This window comes from Jaculus jaculus, chromosome 11 (genome assembly GCF_020740685.1).
Source record: "Jaculus jaculus isolate mJacJac1 chromosome 11, mJacJac1.mat.Y.cur, whole genome shotgun sequence".
In the NCBI taxonomy this organism is placed as follows: Eukaryota; Metazoa; Chordata; class Mammalia; order Rodentia; family Dipodidae; genus Jaculus; species Jaculus jaculus.
The window spans coordinates 80,376,737-80,393,888 of record NC_059112.1 but is presented as its reverse complement, the minus strand read 5'-3'; the positions used below and the strand labels follow the sequence as shown (position 1 = coordinate 80,393,888).

The 17,152-nt window shown below is 41.3% G+C and overlaps 1 protein-coding gene and 2 pseudogenes across 1 annotated transcript in view; 2 read left to right on the top strand and 1 right to left on the bottom strand.

The window, feature by feature from the left end:
- Positions 1-1,462: 1,462 nt before the first annotated feature.
- Lrriq4 (leucine rich repeats and IQ motif containing 4) overlaps positions 1,463-17,152 on the bottom strand; it is a 41,621-nt gene continuing 25,931 nt past the window's right edge. The window contains exon 5 of the mRNA XM_004652360.2: positions 1,463-1,615. Within this exon, the coding sequence (XP_004652417.2) occupies positions 1,463-1,615 (153 nt within the window). The remainder of the gene's footprint in view (positions 1,616-17,152) is intronic.
- On the top strand, positions 4,527-4,640 carry LOC123453502 (annotated as a pseudogene).
- Positions 4,857-4,970, top strand: LOC123453505 (annotated as a pseudogene).

Genomic DNA, 17,152 nt, shown 5'->3' with positions numbered 1-17,152 from the left:
CAGCGTGCTGATGGTGTGATGAGATGGCAAGCGCAGTGAAGAATGACAGCCGAGAGAACTCCGCCTCAGGTAGGGTGGAAAGGCAGGGATGGCGTGAAAGTTGTACTCTGACCTGCACACGTGGTACAGACAGTCCTGCACATACACACACTCATGCATGAACAACATGCACACACATGAACACACATACACACACTCACATGTGAACATGCACACACACACTGACACACATGAACATGCATACAAACACTGATACTCACATGAACTTGCATACATACACACACTCACAAATGAACATGCATGTGTGCACACACACAAACAAAAAAAAATATGGTCAGAGGCTCCCTGAAGCATCTCAAATGGAATCCACCTTCCTGCCTGTGGTCTAAGAGGCACCTTTCTACCCTCTCCTCTGCTCCCTGACCCATCCTCAGTTGGAGTCTTTCTGTTACTTCATGTCTCCAGGGGTCACTTGCTGTGATCTGTTCTCTAGATCCCACTCTTCTGGGAAGGTCTGCCTTGATTTTCAGGTCACAGTGTGTTGCTTTTTAAAACACACCCCTCCCTCCTTATCTCAATTGGGAGTCTTTTGATTTCTCTCCCTCTCTCTTTTTTTTTTTTTTTTCGAGGTAGGGTCTTGTTCTAGCCTAGGCTGACCTAGAATTCACTGCAGCCTCAGGCTGGCCTTGAACTCACTGTGATCCATCTACCTCAGCCTCCTGACTGCTGGACTTAAAGACATGCACCACCAAGCCTGGCCTCTCTTTTAAATTGGGAGTCTCTCTAAAGCCCTTATCACAATAATAGTGAGCCCCTATGTACCCATCACCTGCTTCTAAAGTTGTCAATTCACGCCAGTGTTGTTACATTTGTACCTCTGTCCCCTTGTGCTCCCTCCATGTTATTGTGAAGCCATTTCCAGCCTTCCCACAAATACTTCAGTAAAACTAAGAATCTTCTATTAGTACTGGGGGTTAGGATATAGTTCAGCGGGTGAGAGTGCTTGCCACATGAGTACGAGGGCCTAGGAGGGCTTGAGATGACCTGAGTCCAATCCCCAGTGCCACATAAAAGCTGAGCATAGCCTCAGCACACCTGTAGCCCCAGTCCTGTGGAAGATGAGCATGGGGAGATAGCCGGGACCTGCTGGTCGGCTAGCTGTAACTTCAGTGAGGAACTCTCCAAGAAAGAAACAGAAGAGAAAGGTATATAATGTTCTCTGGTCTCTGCATGTGTGCACACTGGGTGTGTGCATGTGCACATACATGTGTATAGACCATACATACGCTGCACACAGCAACATACTTGTAAATACTATACACACATACCAAAAAAAAAAAAATCACATTCTTTCACTGACAATAGCCATAGCTTTATGGATAATCTTAGTGTGGCAGTCACCTGATTCATCCACATTTTGTCTTCTTTAGGAGTTGTTACCTTAGTTCATGGATTTAAAGACTTATTTTTTATGTCCTTTTCCACGTTTTTCTTTTCCTTGCTTATTTCCTTTCTTATCCTTTGGAGAGATTTTTCCTTTCCTTCGTGATCTTATGAATTCCTCAAATCTCCCCAGTCCTTTCCGCACCATGACTGCACGCCACCATGCCTGAAGCTGAAAACAAGTCCAAATCCAGCATTAGTTGGTATCATGCTGCTGTGGTCTAAATGTGGCTTGTCACCTTCCAAACAGGTAACACTGTTGAGAAGCAATGGGGGCTTTAAATGGGTTTGGGTTGTGATGACTGAAGGCCTCACAAAACTGGGTCAGTTCTCTTGGGAACAAGTTTTTATTTTCATAGAACTGTATTTGTCACAAGAGGTGGTTGTTAGGAGGTAAAGCCATCCTTTTATGTTCCATCTCTTTTCTGCATGCTTTCTTAACTCGTTCAGCTTCTGTCATGTTAGGGGACCCTTACTAAACATCAGTCTTGATAATTAGAAATCAAAGTAAACCTTTATTCCCTATGAATTACTTAGCCTCAGGTATTCTGTCACATCAACAGAAAACAGACTAAGTCAATATAAGCTGGATACCATCAGACCTCCTTATTGTAATATAAAGTATTAAAATGCAGAGAATGAACTGTGATTGAAATTCCAAATCTTGGGCTAGAGAGATAGCTTTATGGTTAAGGCACTTGCCAGGAAAGCCAAAGGACCCAAGTTTGATTCCCCAGTTCCCACAGAGAGCCTGAGGCACAAGGTGGTTCATGTATCCAGCATTTGTTTGCAGTGGCTAGGGGCTGTACTCTCTCTCTGTCGGGAGCCATAGAGCAAAAGCCTCTCCATTTTGCCTGGGCCTGCTCAGAAGCTGACTCATCACTCAAAAAGCTGGTCCATCCAGCTTTCTGTTAAGTATTTCTGGAATGTTGGTCAGCAGACTGCTTACAGAATCTTATCTTTTGCAAAAGGCCAGTTTATGGTCAGGATGTGAAGCCTGGTGCAGTCAGGATGTTAAGCCATTGAAGCAAGATTAGATGAACACCTGATTACATCCCCTCTAGGTTTCCTGACAATTCCAAAGCCCTAAATCATGTCAACCAGGTCATTTGCCCCTCTTTTTCCCCCCTATATAACCACTGTGTAAAAAATAAAGACTCTGAGGCCTTGACAAACATCTAGCATGGTCTCCTTCTTGTGTCTGCCTTTTCCCATTCAGGTTAGCTTCCCCTCGGGTCCTTGTTCAACTCCCCACTGGTCAGAGCAAGTGGCACCCGAACGTAGGGCTTGAGGTACAAAGTGTGACCTGGACGTCGCTTGAGTGGATGGCCATCCCACCCATTGGACCGCCACCCCACTGGTGGGTGAGTGAAGGTCCGCATAGAGGTCACTGCAGGCAGTCCGCACCTGTAATACAGACCTGCACTGTGATCGACACATAAAGCCCGCCTGTGCTACTGATCCGTTTAAGGTAAGAGACGAATTTTAGGCAAACTATTTAAGTAAAGACTATTTAGTCAGATTTTCAAGACACAAGAACTGCAGGATTTCTTTTTACACTTCTTTTCCTCCTCTTACTTTCGGTTGGTGCCATTGCGTGTAATTGCAACATAGCGACAGGGCAACTGAAGCCTCTTGGCCAGGGCTACCCTCTGGCATTGGCTAAAGGCCCCTAGCTCCCTGTGTGAATCCCAACAGCCTGTTGGGGCATTGGCAAAGACCTCCTATCTAGCCTCTCTTCCTACCAATGAACCTGGTTAGGCAAACAGCCAGTAAATGTCCTTAGGACAGCTGCCAGATCTTAAACTTGTGGACAGGCTTATGTCAAGCCCATCAAGGAATCCCCCATGCCAGTTCTCTGACTGGGAACATTGCCCTCTGGTCTTGCTGTTTCTCCTCTTTCCTTTTCTATCATGGGACAGACCCTAAGTAAGCATAAATTGTTGAAGGGCTTAAAACTTCTCTCAAGACACAAAGAACACGGGTTAAGGAAAACAAAGATTTAGCAAAGAGTAAAAAAGGAGCTAATTGCCATAGTAAAAGATATTTTAAAAGCACAAGGAATTGAGATTGCTTCGAGTTCTTTAAGCAAATTTTTTTATTTTATCAGGAGGATATGTTCTTTTTATATGTGTGTATATGTGTCTATGTGTGTTCATTGTGCTTGCTTGATGTGTCGTATTTGTAACTGTTTGTGACTAAAGAGATGAGAGGGATGCAGGTGACACCCCTTTCTCTTCTAGAGAACGATTTCAAGGAAATCAAAGACCTAAGATAGAAATTAAAAAGGAAAAGTTAAATGTCTTTTGCAGGAGTGAATTTGCCAGATATTTGTTCTAGGTCAACTTCACCTTACTTAGAGGATTATTAAAAACAAGAAAACTACGCTGGGAGTGGTGGCACACACCTTTAATCCCAGCACTTGGGAGGCAGAGGTGGGAGGATCATCGAGAGTTCAAGGCCACCCTGAGACTACATAGTTAATTCCAGGTCAGCCTGGACCAGAGTGAGACCCTACCTCGAAAAAACAAAAAAACAAACAAACAAAAAAACAAGAAAACTTCCTCTAAAGAGGTAACTTAGGGCTAGAGAGATGGTTTAGCGGTTAAGTGCTTGCCTGTGAAGCCTAAGGACCCCGGTTCGAGGCTCAATTCCCCAGGACCCACGTTAGCCAGATGCACAAGGGGGCGCACGCGTCTAGAATTTGCCTGCAGTGGCTGGAGGCTCTGGCGCGCCCATTCTCCCTCTCTCTCTCTCTGCCTCTTTCTCTGTCTGTTGCTCTCAAATAAATAAATAAAAATAAACCAAAAAAAAAATTAAAAAAGAGGTAACTTATAATTTGTCAGATATTTTAAAAAAGATTGTAATGTCCTGTTACTTAAAAGGAGGAGTCGACTGATCTGACTTCTAAGCCAGCCTGCCTCAAGATAACAACACAATTTGCCTTAGTTACTTCTAATAAAATCATTTCCAAGTGTGTTATTGGTATAAATGACATAAAATTGTATTAAGACGACTTTCTTGTTAGTAATAGGATTAATCAATTTTGTGTAATTTTAATAGCCTTATAAGAAAGATAATTAATCGCTTCTTGACCTTTTGGCTAAGATCAAGTGTAGTATCTGTTCTTATCAGTTTAATATCTGATATGTCCTCTATCCGAGGACAATATATTAAATGGATTTTTTTTAATATTTTTTGTTCATTTTTTATTTATTTATCTGAGAGTGACAGACACAGAGAGAAAGACAGATAGAGGGAGAGAGAGAATGGGCGCGCCAGGACTTCCAGCCTCTGCAAACGAACTCCAGACGCGTGCGCCCCCTTATGCATCTGGCTAACGTGGGACCTGGAGAACCGAGCCTCGAACCGGGGTCCTTAGGCTTCACAGGCAAGCGTTTAACCGCTAAGCCATCTCTCCAGCCCTTAAATGGATTTTTGGAACTCGGAGTTGGAATAGGAGCTTGCTCCATCCACTCCACCCATCAACCTGGTATTGCAGTACCTCTAGGAATGGTGCATCCCCACAGGGGAATTAAAAAAAAAAGAGAAAGATAATTAATGATGGGGTGAGATGGATTGATTGAAGGAACTGGGAAGGAATTTTTCAATGATTACTTGTTAAAAATGCCTTTTGAGTGGTACTTAGATCAGAATGTTAAAGTATATAAATAAAGGTGTGTGGATGTAAAAAGAAAAAATTTTCAGGCTAAACCTAAACACCATGCCTAAAGTTAAAGGTTTTTAAACTGTTTACAAACTTTAAGAAACAAACAAACAAACAAAACTAATTTTCAGACTAAAATATGTTGAGATAGCTTGCTTAAATTTTATCAAATTTTGGCTTAGCAGTTAAGGCATTTGCCTGCAAAGCCAAAAGACCCAGGTTCAAAACCCCAGGACTCATGTTAGCCAGATGCACAAGGGGATACACATGTCTGTAGTTCATTTGCAGTGGCTGGAGGCCCTGGTGTGCTCATTCTCTCACCTCTTTCTCTGTCAATTAATAAAATTTTTTTTTTAATTTTATCAAATTTAAGTCATGGGTAAAACATAAAGTTGTTTTATGTTAATAAAAATTTCTATGGTGCATAAAATCAATAGCTATCAAGTTTAAGCCAAAATCATTGGTTGTCAAATAATGTTTTTCTTTCAAAAAAAATTATCAAGGGTTATATTAATATTTAACTAGCTTTTTGGCTCAGAAAAGACCAAATTCTACTCTATTGTATGTAAAATAACTATCTCAATTTTTACATCTTAAGTCCAGTTCTTATAACAAAATTAACTCTAAAGACATATTCTGTACTTTAGGGTACAGCCTCATGCTCAAACAATGGTCCTCATCTGAAAAAATATATATGTATGTATGTATATATATATTCAAGATCCATGGTTCTGTTTCCAATGTTTTCTGGGTAATTTGTACCCACACAGGTATCTGAACTAATCAAAGATGCTTTCACACAGGTACTAAGACCTTATGCTGTCTTACTTGTCCTTTTCTGACAATTTCTAGGTTAAATTAGTTAAGTTTGTAAATCAATTGGTACTGTTTTCAAGACTGGTAGCAGGTTCTGCCTATATTTATAAATGTCAGATATTTAAAATGTGAGATGTGCCTACTCCCTATGCCTCAGATATATGGCTTATGCTGCCACAGTACAACAAAAAATTTTAAAGATAGGACAGAATGATTTTAGAAGCCCTTGTGCCATTCTTTAACTAAGTCTATTTCAGTAATCAAATGTGCTGTATATGTACACACATCCAGGTTGGTGTAACTTCCTTTTTGAGTGTGTTAATCACCTATGTAGAAGCCAAAGCCAATTGGAATCATTGGAGTAAAAAGTAAAATATTTTGGCCTGTGCTCCCATGTCATGAGGCCACTGGAGATGATGGGACACTTCTACACTGGCCCCCTGGTAAGTCACCTGTCTTCCTGAGCAGGGAGGATATGGAGACCCAAGCAAAATTGGTGTACAGTCTAAAACAGGAAAGTCACAATTGAGGAACAATCAGCCCTCCTGACTTCCCAAAGAAGGGAAAATTACTTGGCCAGCATGGCCCTGACTCATCCTAACAGGCAAGACACCAGAAAACCATGGGGCTACTCCTGTGTCCCTAAAGTCTCTTTGGAGAGCCATTAATGACCTCTAAAATTAATCCTTAATTAACTTTTGGCTATGTGCATGGTCTTAAACACTCAGAGAGAAATGTATAACCAAAGATAAAAACAACCTTAAATATATAAATGGCCCTTAACTTCTGAAAAATTAGCTGCAGCCACAATGTTAGTGCAGGAACAGCTTGCTGCAGGCCATACTGAACCTACCACCTCTCCTTGGAATACTCCTATCTTTGTTATAAATAAAAAGTTTAGAAAATGGAGATTGCTCCAGGACCTTAGAGAAATTAACAAGGCCATGGTACCTATGGGAGCCCTACAACCAGGCCTCACCACTCCAGTAGCAATTCCTGCAGGATATTGTAAAATCATTATTGACCTAAAGGATTGCTTTTTTACAATTCCCTTACACCCTGAGGATTGTCAGCATTTTTGCATTTAGTTTACCTGTGGTAAATTTTAGAGGCCCTATGCAGAAATTCCAGTGTTGGAAAGTATTGCCCCAAGGGATGGCTAACAGCCCTACGCTGTGTCAAAAATTTGTGGCCCAAGTTATAGATCCATTTAGACATAGATGGCCTTCCTTGTATATCATTCACTATATGGATGACATCCTCATGGCCGGTCCTGACTCCACTGAACTCCTTACTTAATCTCAAGAGCTTTCTAGGGCTAGTCTTCAAATAGCTCCTGATAAAATTCAATTAAAACCTTCTTACTCATTCTTAGGCTTTGAACTTTTTCTTAAAAAAAATTCTTTCACAAAAGATTCAACTTAGAACTAATCATCTAAAAACTTTAAATGATTTTCAAAAACTCATAGGACATATCAATTGGCTCAGGCCTTATCTTAAACTAACTACTGGAGAGCTTAAACCCTTGTTTGACATCCTCAAAGGAGACCCAGACCCTGCCTTAGGCCTTTCATTAACAGCCCCCACCCTAAGAAGCCCTGAAGATAGTGGAGGCTGAACTTCTGAGCCAAAGGGTCACTTTTATCTCTTATGAGAAGCCTCTTCTCCTGTGCCACTGACTTTACACCCGCTGGGGTGTTCTGGCAGGAGGGGCACCTCTTCTGGGTCCATTTACCCACTTCACCACCAAGAGTCCTTACCCCTTACACCTCATGGGTGGCAGAGTTAATAAAAATTTGACGTGATCAATGCAAAAAAATATTTGGTAAGGACCCTGGTAAAATCATTCTACCCTACTCCACTTCCCAAATACAATGATTAACACAAAATGATGACGAATGGGCAATATCTTGCACCTCTTTTCAGGGATCCCTTGATAACCACTACCCTGCTGACAAGCTTCTCCGATTTCTGAGAATTCAACCATTTGTTTTTCCTACATTGACTTCTACCCGACCCCTTCCCCATGTCCCCCTACTTTTCACTGATGGCTCCTCTAATGGAGTGGCAGCCTTCACTGTAGACAATCAAACCACTTCCCTACAATCCCCATTCCACTCTGCTCAACTGGTGGAACTTTTCGCTGTTTTACAGGTTTTTCAACAACTTCCAAATACCTCCTTTAATCTGTATACTGATAGTGCTTTCATTGCTCAATCCATCCCCCTGTTAGAAACTGTGCCATACATAAAACCCACCACAAATGCTACCCTTCTGTTTTTCTCCACCCAGCAATGCATACATTCTAGGTAACACCCTTTTTATATAGGCCACATTCGTGCTCATTCTGGACTCCCTGGGCCTCTAGCCACAGGCAATGCCATGACTGATGAAGCCACCCAGTTTGCCTTCCTTGTTAAGCTCGATCCTGTGACCCAGGCCAAAGCAGCCCATTCTGTACATCACCTTAATGCTCAAACCTTTTGTCTTCTTTTTAAAATCACTAGGGAACAAGCTCACCAGGTAGTCAAACAATGCACAAACTCTGTCACCCTCCTACCTGTTCCCCACTTCGGCGTGAATCCTAGAGGTTTAATTCCCAATGAGATCTGGCAAATGTATGTAACACATGTTCCCTCATTTGGTAATCTTAAGTACCTCCATGTTACTGTGGATACCTTTAGTGGATTCATTTTTGCCAGCCTCTATGCTGGAGAAGCTTCAAAAAATGTCATTGCTCATGTACTCAATTGCCTTGGTGTCATGGGAAAGCCCCAAACTACTAAAACTGATAATGGTCCTGGATATACTAAAAAAAAAAAAAAAAAAAAAAAAAAAAAAAAAAAATCCAAAAATTTCTGTCATCAATTACAAATTAAACATATTACAAGCATACCATACAATCCCCAGGGTCAAGAAATTGTTGAGTGAGCACATCAAACTATTAAGTATACCCTCCAAAAATTAAACAGGGGATTTATTTCCCATAAAAGGCGCTCCAAGAAATATCTTTCATCATGCCTTGTTTGTCCTAAACTTTTTAACCCTTGATACTCAGGGAAATTCAGCTGCTGATCGCTTTTGGCACACAAATACAAAGAATATCTTTGCCAAAGCCATGTGGAAAGATCCTTTAACCTTAAAATGGAATGGCCCAGACCCAGTACTCATTTGGGGCCGAGGATCAGTATGCTTGTTTGACACCAAAGAAAATGCTGTGAGATGGCTGCCAGAGAGACTTGTAAAACAAGCTGATGATCCTCCAGTGACATCTCACATATCCAGGGAAGAAACACTTCCCTGAGAAAATCTCCCTTTTTTCCTAACAGGACAAAGCTGGAAGGACCTCAACTTATCTTAATCCTCTTACTCACAATCGGGCCCGTTATTATAAATAAAATCATGTCTTTTGTATGTCAACAGATTGAAGCCATTAAGGTGCAGCCTTTACATTTGACAAAATCCAACATCCCTTCATGATAAAAGTCCTACAGAGACTGGGAATAGAAGGAACATATCTCAAAATAATAAAAGCTATTTATGACAAGCCTACAGCCAACATAGTACTAAATGGGGAAAAACTGGAAGCTTTTCCACTAAAATCAGGAACAAGACAAGGGTGTCCACTATCCCCACTTTTATTTAATATAGTTCTGGAAGTCTTAGCCATAGCAATAAGGCAAGAGACACACATAAAAGGGATACAAATTGGAAAGGAAGAGATCAAGTTATCATTATTTGCAGATGACATGATTCTATACATAAAGGACCCTAAAAACTCTACAAGCAAACTGTTAGAGCTCATCAAAACCTACAGCCATGTAGCAGGATACAAAATAAATACACAGAAATCAGTAGCCTTCATATATGCTAACAACAAACACACAGAGGATGAAATCAGAGAATCACTCCCATTCACAATTGCATCAAAAAAAATAAAGTACCTTGGAATAAACCTAACCAAGGAAGTAAAGAATCTCTACAATGAGAACTTTAAAACACTCAAGTGAGAAATTGCAGAAGACACTAGAAAGTGGAAAAACATCCCCTGTTCCTGGATTGGAAGAATCAATATTGTGAAAATGGCAATCTTACCTAAAGCAATCTACACATTTAATGCAATCCCTATCAAAATTCCAAAAGCATTCTTCATGGAAATAGAAAAAACAATCCAAAAATTCATTTGGAATCACAAAAAAACCTCAAATATCTAAAATAATACTGAGCAACAAAAAAGAGGCTGGTGGTATCACCATACCTGATTTTAACCTATACTACAGAGCCATAGTAACAAAAACAGCATGGTACTGGCACAAAAACAGACATGTAGATCAGTGGAACAGAATAGAGGACCCAGATGTAAGCCCGAGTAGCTATAGCCACCTGATATTCGATAAAAATGCCCAAAATACTCATTGGAGAAGAGACAGCCTCTTCAGCAAATGGTGTTGGGAAAACTGGATATATATCTGTAGAAGGATGAAAATAGATTCTTCTCTCTGGCCATACACAAGAATTAAGTCCAAATGGATTAAAGACCTTAACATCAGACCTGAAACTCTGAAACTGCTAGAGGAAAAAGTAGGGGAAACCCTTCAACATGTTGGTCTTGGCAAAGACTTTCTGAATACAACCCCAATTGCTCAGGCAATAAAACCACAGATTAATCAGTGGGACCTCATGAAATTACAAAGATTTTGCTCTGCAAAGGACACAGTGAAATAAGCAAAGAGGCAACCTACAGAATGGGAAAAAATCTTCGCCAGCTATATATCTGATAGAGGATTAATATCTAGCATATACAAAGAACTCAAAAAGTTAAATAACAAGGATTCAAACAAGCCAATCAAAAAATGGGCTATGGAGCTAAATAGAGCATTCTCAAGGGAAGAAATACGAATGACACATAAGCATCTAAAAAAATGTTCCACGTCACTAGCCATCAGGGAAATGCAGATTAAAACTACATTGAGATTCCATCTCACTCCTGTCAGATTGGCCACCATCGTGAAAACAAATGATCATAAATGTTGGCGGGGATGTGGAAAAAGAGGAACCCTTCTACACTGCTGGTGGGAATGCAATCTGGTCCAGCCATTGTGGAAATCAGTGTGGAGGTTCCTAAAACAGCTAAAGATTGATCTACCATATGTCCCAGCTATAGCACTCCTAGGCATATATCCAAAGGACTCATCTCATTTCCTTAGAAATACATGCTCAACCATGTTTATTGCTGCTCAATTTTTAATAGCTGGGAAATGGAACCAGCCTAAATATCCCTCAACTGATGAGTGGATAATGAAGATGTGGCACATTTATGCAATGGAGTTTTGTTCAGCTGTAAAGAAAAATGAAGTTATGAAATTTGCAGAAAAATGGATGGATCTGGAAAGAATTATACTAAGTGAGGTAACCCAGGCCCAGAAAGCCAAGCGCCGCATGTTCTCTCTTATATGTGGATACTAGCTACAGATGATTGGGCTTCTGCATGAGAAGGAAAATACTTAGTAGCAGAGGCCAGTAAATCAAAAAGGAGACATAAAAGGAAGAGAAAGGAAGGGAGGAGGGTACTTAATAGGTTGATATTGTATATATGTAAGTACAATGATTGTGATGGGGAGGTAATATGATGGAGAATGGAATTTCAAAGGGGAAAGTGTGGGGGGTGGGGAGGGGGGGAATTACCATGGGATTTTTTTTATAATCATGGAAAATGCTAATAAAAATTTTAAAAATTTAAAAAAAAAGATGCAGCCTTTACAGGTCCATTATCACAGACTGGAGCTAGAGGATCAAGGCGTTGCCACTGAAGACCTACCACCTGCAGCTGTCACTCTCCCTTGATCTTACATGCTGTACTTATTTACTATACCGCTGTCCTCTACACCTCTGCTATGGCTGCAGTCTACCTGTCTTGGCCAAATAGCTACCCCTCCTTTAGGAGCTTCATAGGATTCAGACCTATGCATATCAGCTCACAATAAAGTGAGTGTGATATGGGCACCAATGTGGGTGTGAGGCAAAGCACTGCAAGGGAAGGTCCCTTTCTGACCACTTCTGAATTCCCTGAGAGAAAAACCTGACTTGCATGGAGGTTGGTACCATAACTGTTATCACTAAGGCCGTGCCTCACTCTCCAGCCACATAGGCCCTGCCTCCCCTCCCCAAAAGGTACCAAGGGCCAAAGATTGTGGGAAAAAGACATCCCACGGGAGGAGTCGGGTCCCTACTCCCCCAGTTGGTTAATGCCCACCATTGCAAAGCGGGTCTCCCCCTCTTTTTGTATAAAAGAAAGGAGGAGATGTCGGGAGCCATAGAGCAAAAGCCTCTCCATTTTGCCTGGGCCTGCTCATAAGCTGACTCATTACTCGGAAAGCTGGTCCATCCAGCTTTCTGTTAAGTATTTCTGGAACGTCAGTCAGCAGACTGCTTACAGAATCTTATCTTTTGCAAAAGGCCAGTTTATGGTCAGGATGTGAAGCCTGGTGCAGTTAGGATGTTAAGCCATTGAGGCAAGATTAGATGAACACCTGATTACATCCCCTCTAGGTTTCCTGACAATTCCAAAGCCCTAAATCATGTCAGCCAGCTTATTTTCTCTTCTTTTTCCCCCGCTATATAACCACTGTGTAAAAAATAAAGACTCTGAGGCCTTGACAAACATCTAGCATGGTCTCCTTCTTGTGTCTGTTTGCCTTTTCCCATTCAGGTTAGCTTCCCCTTGGGTCCTTGTTCAACTCCCCACTGGCCGAGGTATCTCTCTCTCTCTCTCTCTCAATCTCTGTGTGTGTGTGTGTGTGTGTGTGTGTGTGTGTTGTATCTGTGTCTCATAAATAAATTAATTAAATATTTATATAAAATAAAATAAATAAATTCCAAATCTGGTCTAGGGAAATGGCTCAATGGATAAATTGCTTACCACACAAGCATGAGAAGGAGAGCTCAGAACCCCTGTACCCACACAAATGTCAGGGTGACATGTCTGTAGTCCAGTACTCTGCAGGTGGAGTCAGAGGATTGCCAGGGCAAGCCGGCTCTCTAGCCAAGTGGGAGACCCTAGCTCAGTAAAGAAGCTGGGGAGTGACTGAGGAAGACACCTGATGTCAACCTCTGGCCTCCATGTGCATAAGCAGGCATCCACACATGCAAACACACTCACACACACACACAACTTCTGGCTAACCCAGTTTCTGTAGCTTGATTTTCACCAGTATCACTTATCATTCTTCAACACAGACTGTATATGTAGGTTTCATTTTAATGCTTTTTAATTCACTCTCACTGGATTGTCAGAATGTGAGGACAGAAATATGTGTCTGTTTTGATCAGTGATGTATGTCTAGAATAGCACCCGTAGTTAAGCAAAACTCAGTGAGCCTTGATTAAATGAGTGAGGTGTAGATGTGTGCTGACTTTTATGCAAGGGGATCAGGCATGGGAACTTTTGAGCAGGTTGAATGAAATGCGGATCAGAATGTAGCCTTTGTCTGGGGGCAGCACCTCTGAGGCAGGGGCATGTTTGGTTTTTGGAGGAGCCCCCAGGGTCCCGTTTTGGGGTTAAAGTCAAGAGAGAAGGGAAGGTGAGGCAGGAGCTAACCAGAACAGATCACTAGGGCAGTGAGTCTTCAGGCGCACTACTGCCCTCTAGAGGCATTTTGGAAGATTACAAGGCCTTTGTTGTCTTGAAGTCAAGCAGTTAAGAGGTGTGACCAGTACGCTAGTCCTCAAAGCCTTTCTTTTTTTTTTTTTTAATTTTTTTTAAAATTTATTTATTTGAAAGCGACAGACACAGAGAGAAAGACAGATAGAGGGAGAGAGAGAGAATGGGCGCGCCAGGGCTTCCAGCCTCTGCCAACGAACTCCAGACGCGTGCGCCCCCTTGTGCATCTGGCTAACGTGGGACCTGGGGAACCGAGCCTCGAACCGGGGTCCTTAGGCTTCACAGGCAAGCGTTTAACCGCTAAGCCATCTCTCCAGCCCTCAAAGCCTTTCTTGTGAGTCATTCAGAGTGGTGAACTTTCTGAACTGCAGCCGCCTGTGCCCTTGCTAGCATGAGCCCTGGAACATGGCCTCGGCCTCCTCTTCCCCTTCACAGTTGCCCAGGTGGCACTTTACCAATGAAAGGCACACCTTGCCCTGGACAACAATAAAAAAGACAATTCAAAATACTCTCTTTTGGCTGCGGAGATGGCTCAGTGGCGAAAGAAACTTGCTTGCAAAGCCTGATAGTGTGAGTTCAATTCCCCAGTACCACATAAATCCAGACACACAAAGTGGCACATGCATCTGGAGTTTGTTTGCAGCAGCTGGAGGCCCTGGAGCTCCCATTCTCTCTATATACATATCTGCCTCCTTCACACTCAAATAAACAAAAATTTAAAACTAAAATAATTTTTTTAAATCCAAAATCCTCTCCTTGATGTTGAGGAAGTGAATGACTCAAGAGCTGAGCAGTCAGTTCTTTCACAGGACAGGTGGTTTGTAATACTGCCTCAAGAAAAATGAAGGCCAGCCCACACATCAGCTAAGGCTGCCTGTCTAATATGGGGGAGCTATGGGTATGGAGGAAGTTCAGAAATGTATGATGTAGTAGTATATAAAAAAGAAAAAGCTAAAATTACTCCCATTCTCACTAATCCATTGATGTCAGCAAGGTATCTCATGGCTTTCGCTTATAAGATGAAAAATATGAGTAGAAAACTGCCCATTCTCTTTGCCTGCCTCTTTCTTCTCTCTCTCTCTCTCTCTCTCAAATAAGTAAATAAAATATTTAGAAAAGTGTTGTAGAGATGGCTTAGTGGTTGAGGGAACTTGCCTGCAAAACCTAAGAATCCAGGTTTAATCCCCCAGAACCCATGTAAGTCAGATGCACAAGGAGGCACATGTGTCTGGAATTCAGTTACTGTAGCTGGAGGTCCTGGCATACCCATTCTATCTCTCTCTCTCTCTCTCTCCATCCCTGTCTCTCTCTCTCCCCCTTTTTCTCACTCTCTCAAATAAATAAATAAATAGATAAATAAATAAATAAATATTATTTTGAAAAATAAAAAGGCAAAAATCTCTAAAAATTTTTATTTATATTTTATTTTATTTATATTTTATTCATAATTACAAATGGGTATTATAGATAGTTTCATGTTTCTGGGATGAACATCCAAACCAGCATAGTTTAGGGGAGGAATAGGTATATTTAAAGCTTACAGATACAGGGGAAGCTCCATCAATGGCGAAGAAGCTGCTTCTGTACCTCCAAGCAGGGAGATTCACTCAAACAACCAGCAACACCAAAACAGCAAGCATGCGCCGGCAGCAAGCAGCCGGGTCCCAGGCAGAGCTCAGGCTGCTCTGCGCACCTTTGGGCTGGCATCAGATCCGCCCCAAACACACCTTAGGGCTGGACCCCAGGACCCACCCCCAGTGAGACCCCTTCCAGCCAGGTGCCTGGACACTCAAGTTACAAGCTTGAATAAAACACCTGAGTTTATTGAAGGACATACATTCAAAGTATCACAGAGATAAAACCAAGTATCTCTCATTTGGGATACCCTTTCTAAAACATTCTATAACAAAAAATTGCCCAAATTTACAATAATTGTTTTATATGATTTATACTACATGTTATTATAGTATAATACAATATAGGATGTTAAAAAGATTTATGGTCACAGGGGGAAAAAAGTTCAAAATAAAGAGGGCAAGCTGGGCATAATGGCACACACCTTTAATATCAGCACTCAAGAGGCAGAAGTATGAGATCGCTGGGAGTTCGGGGCCAGCCTGAGACTACATAGTGAACTGCAGGTCAGCCTGGGCTAGAGTGAGACCCTACCTTGAAAAAATAAAAAAGAAGGAGGAGGAGGTTTCGAAGATGGCTCAGCACAGGGTAAGAGCTCTTGCTGTTCAAGCATGAGGAACTGAGTTCTATCCCCAGTGCCCATGTAAAAGGACAGGTGTGGTCACACATGCCTGTAACCCCTTGAGGAGATCAGTGATAGGAGAATCACCTGCTTGCTAGCCAGACAGACTGACTGAAAAATAGGTGCTCCAAGTTCAATGAGAGACTGTCTCAAGGAAATAAGATAGGAAGGCCACATTCTCCTCTGGTGCACTGGCTCAGCACACACCACATACACATACAAAAAAAAAAATTAAAAATTGCTGGGCATGGTGGCACGCGCCTTTAAGCCCAGCACTTGGGAGGCAGAGGGTAGGAGGATCACTGTGAATTCAAGGTCACCCTGAGACTACATAGTGAATTCCAGGTCAGCTTAGGCTATTTCGAAAAACCAAACAAAATAATTAAAAAATTAAAATAAAAGTTATCTAAAGGAAAGCCTAGGGCTGGAGAGATGGCTCAGCAGTTAAGGCACTTGCCTGCGAGGCCTAACTACCTAGGTTTGATTCCCCAGTACCCATGTAAAAGCCAAATGTAAACAGTGGTGCATGCATCTGTAGTTCATTTTCAGTGGCTGGAGGCCCTGATACACCCTCTGTCCTCTCTCCATCTCTTTCTGCTTGCAAAGAAATAAATAAAAATATTTTAAAGGAAAGTCTGGAAGAGAATAAAAATAAAATACCTATTTCAATTCCATGAGAAAACATAGTGGAAATACACATTCAAGAAGGAATAGAATCGAACATAAATATCTGTATATAAAATAGCTTGCTCAATTTTTCTGCAAATTGATATTGAAGTCGTAATGGTATTTAGCTCTCATTGGGCACATTAAAATACTGAGCTATATTTTAAAATGTGAACATTAAAATGCCCTAGAAATTGCATCCTTTGTAATTAAAGTTTTTGACAAAATTTAAATAGCAATTTCTAAATATGCAAAAGAGGACATGGTTTTACAAAATATTTTTAAATAGTAACCCATGAAAAAAGTGTAACTTTCATTTTCTAACATAGTTATTCCTGAGTGGATACACAGTGAAATAAATGAACATAAACTTACTCTACCTCCTCCTTTATATTAAAGGGTGGACACTATTTTAATTTATTAAAATTTAATGAATATTTATTAAAATACAATTTAATCAAAGACAATAAAATGAAATATCTCAGTATGTTTATTATAAGAGGAAGGGCATTTTAAAGACCTTTGGTAATTATTCTTGCACATCAAAGACTTTCGGGTGCAACAGAGAACTGCCAGGGTCACCAGAGGTGGGGAGCCCCACGCCGTGCTTCCACGACCTCCGCGGACGTGCTGAGTGGGAGGC